We start from the raw sequence: 14,062 nt of genomic DNA on the forward strand, positions 1-14,062 counted from the left end.
TTTTTCTCTTACCAAACTATTTCCATTTCATCATTGATTCCCTTACCAGTGCCTGGCACATAGTAAATGAAGAGCTAAAAATCTATATGGGGATTAAAAAAATGACAATATCCAAATAATCTAGGGAAGTGGGTTAGGGCCCTTCCTCCCTATCGGAGAGGCTGGAATCCTATGAGATGTACAAGCCACCATGAAGTTTCCAGGTGATAAGAACTCTGCCTTGATTGAAAGATTGGCAAATGCCCCTGTAAAAACATCAGGATAAAGTGGAATCCAATAATTTAGACTAGATTATACAATTGCATGCAATAATTAACTAATGGCCTCACATCTTTTGAAAGGCTCACTGTGTTCATCTTGGTGCTTAGTTTCTCTTTCTCTTTAGTAGTTCTAATTCAAATGATTCTTCATCTCTTGCACTCATCCCAGGCTGTTTAGATTTAATTAGGAACCAGAAATTGTTTCAAGTTCACGCTCCTGTGTTTTTGTGTTTTGTAGAAGTAACAAGCATCCATGGTCCAGGTCATACAGTATGCGCAGTGGTGTCCCTCTGTTCTGCATGTAGGAACAAGCAGTATTTTCCCTGCTCATGTAATTTAAAGATGACTAGGAAGATACGCCTCATAGTTCCATGCCCAATGGTCCTACTTCATAAAAACTTGCTAAAACCACATGTTAACGTTTTGTGAAAGCATAAAAAGATCTAATTAAGTTCTTCATTCATGCAAACAGTCACTGCACACCTACTTTGAGCAAAGGGCATTCCTAGATGCTGCCAGGCATGCCATCATTTAAACCTGGTTCCTGTCTTCAAGGAACTGATGATGGTGGGAAAGGTAAGCACACAAATATCTGCACTGCGGGTAGAATGCCATAGGTGTGACAGAGGCACAGAGAGTGCAGTGGGCCAAACAGGGAGTCTCAGCTTTCTCTTCACATTTATTAGAATCACAGGACATAGGTTCAATTGACTTAATCCAGGACCTTAATTATCTGTGAAGACTACAGAATATTTTGATTGACAACTTTCAGATTTTTTTTTCAGTTTCTCTAATGTAAATAACCTTTTACTTGATGAATATTTTTGATCTGTGGCTCTTATCCTTTTCAAGCACCATCAGAATATGCTCTGTGGTTCAAAAGAAGGGTACCTAAGGTACAAACCACAAAACTTTTTACAACGAGCTTGGTTTTGCTTTTTATATTGGTCCATCCATCTGAAATATAAAATACAGATCTGAGTAAAGTTGTAAAGTAGCAGCACTTGACTTCGTAGTAATTTTAAATGGGTCATATAGGGCTATAGGGGAGGGGTGGGGGATTTCTGTTTTTCACCTAATGTAGAGAAGGTGCAAATCCACTTCCATAAATTAAACAAGGTCCTCATTTTGCACCCTATAAACCCTTTCAGGATGCTGTTAAGAGCAAGTGGAGTCTCACCAGGGGCCACTTCAAAGATCAGTTCCTCGTGTTCATTAGAACAAATTTAAATGATCACGTGTGGAACCGCTGTTAGCAGTTTCACTGGGCATAATTTTTGAGTGCCTGTTACACGGAGCACACGCTGCAGCAGTTCGCTCATGATTTCAAATTTCGCTCAGCTCATCAACACATTGGTGCTCCAGAAGCCCAAAGGTTTTAATAACCTAATTCATTTTTGCTCTTAGTGACATAATATTTAGATTCCACAATCTCTATGTATTTGTAATATTTATAACCTCATGCACACAGATTTTTAAAATATAGCATTTTGGTATATTTCCTAATTGGGTATGATCATGTGTGGACTATTATGTGATAATAGGGGGCTGGAAATAATCCCAGCTTAGTTAAATATGTGACATACGTCTGTGGATAACTTTCAAAATGTGTATCACTATTTCTCAAATGCACTTCTGTGGGGAAAAAAAAGGCAGAAGTTTGTCTCTTTTCCTTTGCTCTTTGTTTCAATAAATATTTATTGAGCATATGCTAAGGACTTGGCAACAAGAAAAGGCACCAGCCCTTATGGAATTTACATTTAGTGGATTTGTAAATTTCTCCTCTGCTTTCAGTCAAAACATCATTTTCTCCATATTACACTTAAGTTATGCATATTATTTTGTGGTGGCAAGGGTTTCCACAAAGTACTACATTTTCAGGTAGGTCAACTTATTTTAAGACATTTCCTTGAGGGGCCGGCCCAGTGGCATAGTGGTTAAGTTTGCACACTCTACTTTGGCAGCCCCAGGTTTGTGAGGTCGGATCCTGGGTGCAGACCTACACACCACTCATCAAGCCATGCTGTAGCGGCATCCCATATACAAAACAGAGGAAGACTGGCACAGATGTTAGCTCAGGGACAATCTTCCTCAAGCGAAAAACAGGAAGATTGGCAACAGATGTTAGCTCAAGGCCAATCTTCCTCACCAAAAAAAAAAAAAAAAGATGTATGTATGTAAAGATGTATGGAGTTTTATAGCCAATAGGCTCCCCAAAAGGAATTAAAATGGAACATGTGCCAAATGTCATCACAAGAATAAAATAGTCTTATGAAAGCTTCTGCTATCTAAGTATATATGTTTTTTATCAAAGTAGCTACATCAACAATGATGGGATTTGGGTAACTCCTGAAAAATGGATTAAATGGTAAAACTTGATATTCAATTCTGAAGATTAAAAAGATTATATTGCCCCATATTGTTTTTTAATCACCAAAAGTAGTCTAGCATTATTTCTCTCAAGGTAAATATGAAAGTGATTTCATTTTTGGTAGGCAATCGTTGTTCTAAATTACGGAGAAGTCATCATGCAGCAACAAGTATTTTTTTTAAAGCCATCAGTGCTTTGCAAAGGTTACTGAAATTCTGCTCACATGTGGTCTTCATGCAGCAAAGCAGGTATCGGTGAGGTCTTCGAAGGTCACCAAGGGCCAGTGACAGGAATTAACTGCCACATGGCAGTGGGCGCAATCGATTTTTCACACCTGTTTGTCACGTCGTCGTTTGACTGGACCGTCAAACTGTGGACCACAAAGGTAAGAATACCCTGATTGAAATTCTCAGGTATTACAAAGGCAAAGAGGACCATTTTTGTTCCCTGGGGAGAGTTGTAGAGAATCTGAAATCTCTTCCAGGGGACCTGGCTTTGGGAATTCATACAGACTGCTGGTGATCCCGGTCTGCCTCACAGCTAGTCAAGCCTCGCTTTCTTAGTACATTTTGTTTTAAAATATATAGGTAATACTTGAAAACATTCTAATTGTAAAAATTTCAAATAATGATGAAACGGAAGTCCTCCCTCACCAACACTAACTCTACCCATGACATCCACTTCACTGCCTACCACCCCAGGCCTCTGCCCAGAGGTGACCTCTGTTATCAGTTTAGTATTGATTGTCTGGACCTTGTAGCACTTACTTACATACATAGGTACCTATCGAAATATATGACTTGGGACTTGGATGTTTTGGTTTTTGGGTGGTTCTTTTTATTTGGTTTGATTTTTTTAAATTTTTTTTTTTTAGCCTTTGAATGTTTTTAAGCTAGTAAATGGCACAATATTATTTGTATTTTCAAAGGTAATTCTGACCATGTTTGGGAGCAAGAAAAGGAAAGACCACCTAGAAGGAAGGTACAGTGGTCCAGAGGAGAAATGACAGTGTCTTAGACCAGTAGTCAGAATAGAGGGTAGCAGATGCATTTGAGAATCATTTAAGAGATAAAAGCCATAGAAACTGCTGATTGATTTGATATAAGGAAGGTGAAAAAGGAAGTCACCAGGTGGCCAACCCCATGGCCTGGTGGTTAAGTTTGGCACACTCGGCTTTGGCGGCCCAGGGTTCGATTCCCGGGCACAGAGCTACACCACGTTCAGTGGCTGTGTTGTGGCGGCACCCCACATACAAAATGGAGGAAGATTGGCACAGATGTTAGCTCAGGGCAAATCTTCCTCAAGCAAAAAGAGGAAGATTGGCAACAGATGTTGGCTCAGGACAAATCTTCCTCGGGGCAGGGGGTGGGGGGGCAGGAAGTCACTAGGAAAAACTCAGGTTTATGACTAGAGCAACTGGTAATTTGTGGTAGCATTCACTACACTGGAGAACACCAAAGACAGGACATGTTGGGGAAGTGTGTTGTGCACCTTGAGTTTAAGGTGCCCAGGAAGCACAATCCATGATCTCCGCTGGCAGTTTAATATGTGGGACAGAAGCAGAGGAAGAGCTCTGGGCTGCAGGTATGCACTTAGTAGCAGTCCGAATAGCAATGATTGTTACAGTCAAAGGAGTGGATTTTAAAAGAAATGCTAAGACACAATCCAGAGAAAGAGGAATGTTTAGGAAATAAACAGGAGAAATGGAACTAGAAAAGGAGATTAAGTGTAACAACCCAAGAAATAGGAAAAAAATTAGAATTTTTGTGTATGTGGCTTCTGGGTATTAATGGAGAGGAAATGTGTCAAGAGGACAGAATTAGCTCTTAACTGTATGAAAAACAACCTCACTTATATGAGAAAGGCAGACTAAAACCAAGTTGAGAAACCTCTTTTCAACTATTAGATTGACAAAAATCTAAAAGATAACATACTCTGTGATGAGACTGAAAGAAACCGACCATTCTCAAGCATTGCTGTAGGAAATGCAAAATGGTACAACACTATGGAGGAGAATTTGGCAATATCTAAAAATAATACATGCATATTTGCTCATTGGCAGAGCAGTTCCCACTTCTAGAATCTATGCCAAAGGCATACTAGCAAAAATAGATACTAGAAATATACCAGAAAAAAAAAACATAAGCAGAAGGATATTCATTGAAAGACTACTTGGAATAGCAAAAGACTGGAAACAACCCAAAATTCCATCAATAGAGCACTGGACAAATCAAAAGTATGATCCATCCATGCAAAGGAGTGCTATTCAAGTGTAGGAAGAAATGAAAAAGACGTCTACATACTATTATGGAGTGATCTCTAGGATATATCTTTAAATGAGGAAAGCAAAGTGGAGAAAAGTGTAAAGAGTACACTGCCGCTGTTTAATATTTATTTATGTATTTTTAAAATTTGGAAAGATAAACCACACACACAAAAATATTACTTATAAGGAGACAGGAGGCTAAAAGAAACAAAGATAATAGCCATACTTTTTTGAATATACCTTGTTTGTATATTTGGTTTGGGAACCATGTAAAGATTACATAGTTATAAAACAAAATAAAATAAATTTAAAATTGCTCCCTAAAATATTTGAAGTAATATGAAACAAATCAACCTTAATGTGGTTCAAATTGGAGGCAAAAGTTTAGTATGGAATGATTCTAAGTGACTTTAAAACCCTGTATTTTGACTATATATTCCAAAAGGGATATATTTTAAGGATGAGAAGGACTACAAAAAAAAAGCTTTAACTTCTTTTAGTACTCATATTGCTGGTGGTCATATTGTTACTGTTATTCTGATACTGTTGTGTCTTTATCATGAGATAAGTTAAACGGCTGTGTTGGTGTCACTGAGAATTGATATTATCATGAGGGTTGAAAAGAGATACAAATGCACAAAGTTAAGTAAAAACTCTGTAATGACTCTGCATTTGAATTGAAAGTATTAGTAAGAACTCATGGTGTGTGTTACCTTTACTTGTAAAAGAATACATTTTCACAGCTCTAACAAAAAGGTCTCAAAACCACGGCCAATCTAGTAGCAATGACATTCCTGGTGTCCAAGATTGTGCCCTCTAAATACCAATTTTACTAAAAGAAACCAAAATTACTAATTCTAGATCTGGAGCAGGAAATGTACAAAATGAACCTGGAATACTTTGTCATAATAGAAAGCAAGAAAGCTACCAAACACTGCAAATTTCTTGTCAAAGGACTTGGAAGCCAAGTTCAATAAGCTTCTACTGGCGAAAGAATATCAATAAGGGTAATAGATTCATGAGTTCATAATGATACTGAAAAAAGACAAAGCCCTCACCAGTCATCTTTGGAGAATACTAGCGAGACTAACTCATTATTTTGAAAACTGACAAGTAAAAGAAAGAATTGATCAATCATTTATTCTGAAAGAATCAAACATTTATTCTGTCTTTTCTATATGATATGTACTTCAGGGTTATTAAATAGTTGATGAAGGGAAGTTTTTCTTTATAGAAATAGTCCAGCTACTATAGGAAGAAGAAATGATGGGGTTTGGATATCAATCATTTTGCAATCCCTAGTGATCCAGGTAGTAATTGTTGCTGAAAACATTGTAGAATTAGAAACAACCTTGATAACTACGGAGGTATACAATACCACCTTTGAAGCAAGTTTGCCCCCTAAATCCAAACCTAATCTTATCAGTCTATCAGATCTCTGAATTTAGAGGCAATAGGAGATCGGGATGCAAAATGTTAAATGATTCCACAAGATGGAATCAGCCAAATCCAGACTATTGGGAAATCTATAGGACAGTTGATCTCATTTCTGCCACAAAACCAAAAGATTTTTCCAAAGGAAAAAAAGAAATGGAGGTGGAAACTATATATCAAAACAAACTAGGACAAAACAAAACTTGAGACATTTCAACCAATCTCAAAATATGGATACTAGACAGATGTTGATTCAAACAAACTATTAAAAAAATTAGATGGCTGTTAGGAAAATGTGATTATTGGCTGGATATTTGATATTTATGAATTATTATTTTTAGATGTGATAATGATGTGATCATTTTAAGTGGTTTTATTGTTTTAGAGATGCCCACTGAAGTATTTATAGAAGAAATCATGATGTCAGGGATTTACTTCAAAATAATCACTTGGCAATTGAGAGCTTGTGGATATAAATGAATAAGATTGGCTATGGATTAATAAATATTGAAGCTGGATATTGATATTATTCTACTTCTGAATATGTTTGAAATTTTCTATACTAAAAGACTAAAAAACAAAAGAGGGGAGAGTAATCAACAGTAACAACTACTTTAGAGAAATAATATCAAGACTGAAATATGTCCATAGTATTTAGCAACTCAAAGCCACTGCTGCCCATGGCAAGTACAGTCTCGCTGAAGTGTGTGGAGAATGGGTTACAGATTACAATGGGTTAGGAAGTAAGTGAAAGGCAAAGAAGCACTGGAGAAAAATTGAGAAGTTTGGCTTTGAGGAGAGGAAGATGGGAGGTGGAGAGAGGGATTTTCTTCTTTTTTTCTCTTTTATTCTTTTATCTCTGTTTTGGTTTTTTTAAAAAGTTTTAGAGACTCTTGAGGATATTGCGGTTGTAGAAGAGCCAGTAAAGAAAAAGAATGGAAAATCTATAAGTGTAAAGCGGAGAAAGGCCCTGAAAATGTTGGAGTGCATGGGACACATAGCATGGGCGGGGGGTGAGTTTTAAATTTGGGCAATGGCATTTCTTATGTTGTAACAAAAGAACAGGAAGGGATGGGGAAAAATACTTGGAAGTATGTAGGTTTGGTGAATGGAAGCAGAGAGAACTGTCATGTGATGCTGTTTTCTCAGTGGAGTAGGAGATGACATATGCTCCTGAGTGAGAAGTGGAGATCCTGAAGGGAGAGGTTTCAGCTGGTCACAGAAGAGAACAGGAAGAGCTGATTAGGGAAACAAAGATGGACTCTGGGCAGTGTGGAGGACCCAGCTGGGTTGGAGACTAGAATGTTTTAGTGGCATCAATCTTCAGGCCTGATTTCCTCAAAGAGAGCTTAGCAGCACAAATATGGACATGGATGAGGGGGATAATTAGGTGGATCCTGGACTGGAGCTTTCCCAGAACGTGGTGGGGGGATAATAGAACATGAGATTTGGAGATAAGGATGAGAGAGCGTTTGATGTTAGAAACCAAGGATTCTCAACTGGAGCAGAAAGAAAATGAAAACAGGGGAAAGTAAAGGGAATGAGGGGTTGGAAGCCCCTGTAAGATCAAAGAAGAGGTATGAAGGAAGTAATAGGATAAGAGTATTAGTAAAATAAGAGACTATTGTTAGAAAGTGAGATGTTTTGGATTTAGCAATTCACAACTGAAATAATTCCAAGTGATTTAAAAAAAAAAGATCTAGGATGTGGTCATGTCTGTAGCTGACATCAAGTGAAGGTGAAGTTCACTGGAGTTGAAGGGGTCATAGAAGTAAAAGGTCTAGGTGCTAGTGTGCTGTGTGCTTTGAAGTGGGCCAGGAAAAAGGCAAGACTGAGACAGAAAAGGAGATGATGATCCCAGTGCTAAAGTCTTCAATGAAGTAGGAAGAGAGATCCAAAGAGTTAAAGGATGGAACACAAAAATGGCCTGAGCTTTAAAGAAGCAGGGCTTTTCACAGGAGGGCTGAGGAGCCATGAAACAGCCCTGGAGAGCAAATAGGAAGCTGGCCCTCTCGCTGTTCTGAAATTGGATATGAGCTAATGAACAACTTCTACTTGAGGAGACGGCAGGGGAGGTGGTGAGCTTGTGGGAGAGGGAGGATTCCACTGAGACAGCAGAAGAGAGAGGTTTCCATGAGAGGCCAAGGATGGAGGCACATGAGTTTATCACGGAATGGGAGACACTGAGGCATGGTAGAAACATCTGGGAAGGAGGAGAGCAGCCAGTGGTTGGTTCAGGTGAAATAAGTACTAATAGCAACTTCTAGAAAATGCTATGAGACAACCAAGAATGAGGAGGGGAGATGCAAAAGAGGGGCTTGCCAAACAAGATGCTAATTTCTGCAATTTTAGTGAGGACACCAGAGAGGGAGAGAGGATTAAAACACATTACACTGCCCTCTCTCCATCCCTCAGCTCCCCACCATACCGAATTTCATCATTAAACCATAGTCAGGGAAGGCTTCACACTGAAGCAGGAACTTTGTTGTAGTAGTTTGCCTGGCTAACAGAGGACCAGGCTGCATTCCAGCAGCTGAATCAACAAACGAGCGGCCATTTTCATCTAAATGGCTGAAAGGTAGAGATCCAGTTAGGGAATGGCGTGCAATGAGGCTGGAAAGATAGGTCTATACCTGATTATGTAGATTTACTTTTATTTTATAAATGGTAACAAGTCATTTTAGGAATGAATTAATCAAAATTTAATTTTAGAGAGTTTTCTATGGAAGATGAATTTGCAGGGGTGGGGGCGAGAGCAACATTTATTGAGGTTATACCATGTGCCAGGCATTACACTAAATGTGTTACATACATTAGTCCATTAAGTCCTCATGGTAACCTTATGAGTAGATAGTATTATCCCATTTTATATAATGAGAAATAGGCATAAGAGAGCTTAAATAACTTGCCTGATGTGCTCAATGAGAAAGAAGGGAAACTGGGATTTGAACCCAGATATATGTGGCCCAAAACTGTGTTCTTTTCCACGCCAGCATGCTAAACCTAGAGACAGGAAATCCAGTTATAAGGCTAATTTGATCATCTAGGTGAAAGCCAGAACTTTGGAGGTGGCGGAGATGGTGAGCTTGTGGAGGAGAACTCAAGTGTGAGAGAGAAAATCCAGCAGGCGTTGTGACCAACTGACTTGATTTGAGAGCAGAGTCAAAGACGGTTCTGATATTTCTTACCTTATGCATCTGAGTGAAAGATTGGTGATGCCAGCGACTAGGACAGAAAATAGAGGAGGAGGAGCAGGCTTGGGTTGGGGGTAGAAAATTAGCAGTCTGGGGCTTGCTCCAAGTGAGGGCCTGGAAATTCCTAAAAGGTAATTGAAAATACTGGAGCTCAGGGCCAAGAATGGAGTTAAAAATATAGATATGATAGTGATCAGCATATAGTAAGTCATTTGTTCCAAGGGAGAAAATTAGAAATAGAATGCGAATTAAAGAGGACAAGAGTGCAACCTTGGAGCCCCTGATGCTGCAGGATGAGGAAGAGAAGGAATCCACAGATCAAAAAGGCAAGAAGGGTGAGGGGCGCTGACTTCAGTGAGAGCAATTTCAGTGGAGCGGTGGGGACAGATTGCGGGTGGTTACAGAGAGAGGTGGGAAGAGAGTGGACACAGAAAATATAGACTACTCCTTCAGACAACTGAAGGAGACAAAGCGGTGGCTAGCAGGGAAAGCCGAGCCAAGGAAGGATTTGATTATTATACTTTTTGAGAGATTTGAGCATGTTTGTGGCCTGAAGAGAAGGAGCCAATGAAAAGTGTCGATTGATAGTGGGTGGTCTGAAAAATTGAGAAAGACGGTATCAGGTGCCCATGTAAGATTGAGATGGCGAGAAGAGGCAGGACACTGCCAAGAGTGCAAAAAGGGTTTATGGGTAGATTTAGGTAAATGGAAGTGGCAGGGGAAGCAGAGAATGAAAGAAGTTCCGTATTTTCTGATGAAGTCAGAGGCACACTTATCTGCTGACAGTGATGGGAACTGGGATGTGGGAGGGAGACCGGGGAGGTTTGGATCAGGTCCTGCAAGAGATGGGACAGGGCCCTGACTCTGGAGGATGTCTGACCTGCACCAATCTGAGGGCCAGCTGGGGCTAAGTATCAAAGATGCATGTCCTAAGTGATGTCTAATTTAAGTTTTACAAGAGTGCCAGCAATTGTGTAAAACTGCCATTGTTTAATCTCTTAGCTCTTCAGAAACCTCCTGAATCTGACATTGAAAGCTGTCCATAACCTGTCCTCAACTTACTATAGCAGGTCGACAAATTCAGGTGTGAGAGATAGACCACTTCTCTACAGCTCTAAATAAAGGGTTCTCAAAGCGTGGCCCTTTGATCACCATGGGCAGCATTACCTGGGACTTATTAGAAATGCAGATTCTTGGGCCCCATCCCAGACCTTCTGCATCAAAAACCCTGGGAGTGTGGCCTGGCAGTCTGTGTTTTAATAAGTCCTCTGAGTGATGCCGATGCCGCTAGACTTTGAAGAGCAATGCTCAAAACCAGCGTGAAGTTCTATTCAAACTCCCCATCCTACAGAGCTGGTGGGCAGTTCAGTTGTTTTGAGGGGTCTCTCCTTTCTTCTCAGGGTTGTGTGAGGGAACTGGGGAGCTATTTCAGGATGCAGGCAGGGGAATGAAACCAATGTCCCACTCCCAATCAGGGTTCCTGATATAATTAATACCCTACTTATTCTGGCCAGGGGCTTGTACCTGAATATATTTGAAACCTCAAATTCATCATTATCTTTTGTAGTGATGTACTGGGAACAATGCTTATTCTTGACTCTTGACAAGATTGGCTAGAGTCTCCTCTTCTTAATCTGAACACACATAAAATTTAAAAGAAATGGTAGCAACAGCTCCTAAAATTACTAGTCACTTTTTCAAGACTATTACTGAAAATAAACTTCTTTGTCTTAATAAAAAAGGCAAAGTGATAATATAAATATGGTTTTGAAAATACTGGAAACCAAGGCTTTTGGTTTTTTTCATTCTTATTGACAATGAGAATTTTCAGATAGGTGTAGAGCAGAGAAAAAAATGAGATGAGTGATTCTTTTTTAGTCCCTTTTGACAATAATGGTTGCCTTAGTGACCTTTATTTCAAATTCATTGGGTAACTTGGAATATTTGATCATTTAAACAAAAGTGAAGAAGGTTGTGGTGGAGCCATACTCGAGAATCGAGTTAGTGATGCTCTTACACTTAGTCCGTTCAGGTGGGTATAACAAAGTGCCACAGACTGGGTGGCTTATAAACAACAAAAATTTATTTCTTGTAATTCTGGATGCTGGAAAACCCAAGAGCATGGTCAAATTCTGATGAGGTCCTTCCTTCTGGTTCATAGCCGGCACCTTCTCGCTGTGCCCTCACATGGTGGAAGGGGCTAGGACGCTCTGTGGGGTCTCTTTTATAAGAACACTAGTCCCATTCATGAGGGCTCCACCTCATGACCCAGTCACCTCCCAAAGGCCCCACCTCCTAATACCATCATCTTTGGGGATTAGGATTTCAACGTATGAATTTTGGGGGGACACATTTAGACCACAGCAGATTGTAAATTAAATAACATAAAGAGGAGCCCTTCAAATTGTAGAAAGAGTTGATGCCAAGAATAATATTTGAACCACTCAGAAGTCAAGTTTAAAAAGTGGCTTCAATATAATACTTTGTACATAAAAATAAGTATAGCTCAAAAAGATAACCAAAGAAAAAAGTTTAAGGGCAAACCAAACACCAGGAAAATTTGGCAACACAGACACGCATTTTATACATTCTACTGATCCAGAATTCACATTTCTAACACAAAGATAAAATATTAGGAAAGAAAATCTGTATTCTAGGGGAGAATGTTATGCTAGAATTAGCACACTGAGCAAAATGAATCTAATCTTGAAGCCTGCAGCAAAGTCCACATCCATTCACTTTGCATAAGTAATGTGATTGCCAGAGACAATAGCACTTCACACACTTTACACAGAGGGGAGCTATGATTTTAAAGATCAAGACTAAAAAATAAGATTTCTCGACACAGGATTTTAGAAGTATTGCAGTTAAGTGAAAAAGTATATTTGGAGAAAATGCAGTCATTGTCAATTCTCTTTACGATTTAAAAAATTAATATTCTCTTTAACTTTATATATGGTTTTATTTAAACTTTCCATGAAGATTGGGCGGGTAAAATTTTTGAATTGGGAAAGGCTAATGGAAGAACATAATACTGCGTGATTTTGGAGATTTGGGCTTCTCAACAGTCCCCAAAAGTGTGCTTTGGTCCGTGAACACCAAACAGCCACATTGATTATAGGTGGAAAAATAAACTTCCTAATAGTATTATGGAATCGTGAAATTTTTAAAATGATTCTTTCTGGTTTCATTAGCTTTGTTGACTAAATAAGTAATTGTATGTTAGTGACAGAGGCAGATTCCTATTTTTTTTTTCGTCAGAAACTTAAGGCAATATAATTAAGGGCATACTTTTTTTTTTAGCATAGTAATGTAACCATTTTAGAGTGAGAGGAGCTTTGTTCATCACCTTAATTATCGACATATTTTAACTCCATGCAAGGAAGGTAAAGGAAGTAAGCCCTGTGCCCCTTGCATCAGTGGATAAAGAGTAAAAATATAACCACGTGTAGAAAATAGTAATGTTATGGTTGGTTACCATCCAGGCAATGTAGGGAAGAGTCCAAAGGCATAGTAGAGAATCAATGAGATGGGTGCTAATTGGGGTGTGCGGGGAGGGTGTGGAAGATAGAGAGTGTGGGTCCTCCACCTTCCCACGTGGAGGCCTCCCTCGGGAGAGCTTCCCTTGTGAATTCCCACATTAAGCATCGTCTGTCTTTTCTTTATATGCCCGACTTCCCCTTCCCTCCAACTTATTGAAAAGAAAACAAACACAGACACCCACTCTTGACCTTGCTGCCCGTTTCCCATCCTGTTTATCTTCTGCCTTTTTCCACCAAACTGCAGTTTTCCCTCCTACAATGTCTTTATCTCCGTGATCACTACTGGACCTGCTCCTTCAAAAATTGCCCTGCCCTTCTTCTTGTCTGTTCCAAGGTCATTTTGCCATTTTCATTTCCTTTCATGACTTTGCTGTTTCAATAATGTTGATTAGTCTCTTGGAACACCCTTCTTTAAATATATCAGTGAAACTGTTTTTAAGAGAACAGTAAAAAGCTGCCTACTTAAAAGTCTAGCTTTGATGATCCTTTTGAAACAAAAAAATGTCTTGCCTGAATAAATTCTATTGAGTACCAACTCTTACCTTTCACTATATCTTAGCACATTAAATTTCCCATCCATCAAGAAATGCTGGCATTGATGCCTAGAAATAAAGTATGAACTCTTGGCTGGATTAAAATATTCATTATTCCACTCAGCTTTTCTGTTTGCTGAGGTTTTGGATAATTTTTTTCCTGTACTGTAGGTTAGCTTAGTGGCTAGACAAGTTATGAGTCTTTGGACTTTTTATCATTGCATCCAGTTTGGAAACTTTCGGTGGATTCCAATTAAACATTGGGTTAGTATTTGTTTTGGTCCTAGTACAGCTTCATAAGGACTTAGGTTCTTGATACTGTTCATGTATTTGCCAGCTCAATCCCTTCTTTAGGCTTCAAAGGGCTTGAGTTTCTTCTGCTTATATTGATAATATCCTCCAAATCCTTTCTGCATTAGAACTTTTGGGCCCTAAAATTCAATTCCTTTATGTTGACTGCCC

The 14,062-nt window shown here is 39.1% G+C and overlaps 1 protein-coding gene across 4 annotated transcripts in view; it reads left to right on the forward strand.

Moving 5' to 3' along the window:
- The window catches only part of DYNC1I1 (dynein cytoplasmic 1 intermediate chain 1), a 282,836-nt gene that overhangs the window by 226,000 nt on the left and 42,774 nt on the right, over positions 1-14,062 (forward strand). For all 4 annotated transcript variants that reach the window (XM_023639239.2, XM_023639242.2, XM_023639240.2 and 1 more), the window contains one exon: positions 2,872-3,016. In XM_023639239.2, the coding sequence (XP_023495007.1) occupies positions 2,872-3,016 (145 nt within the window). The remainder of the gene's footprint in view (positions 1-2,871; positions 3,017-14,062) is intronic.

This window comes from Equus caballus, chromosome 4 (assembly GCF_041296265.1).
Source record: "Equus caballus isolate H_3958 breed thoroughbred chromosome 4, TB-T2T, whole genome shotgun sequence".
Lineage (NCBI taxonomy): Eukaryota > Metazoa > Chordata > Mammalia > Perissodactyla > Equidae > Equus > Equus caballus.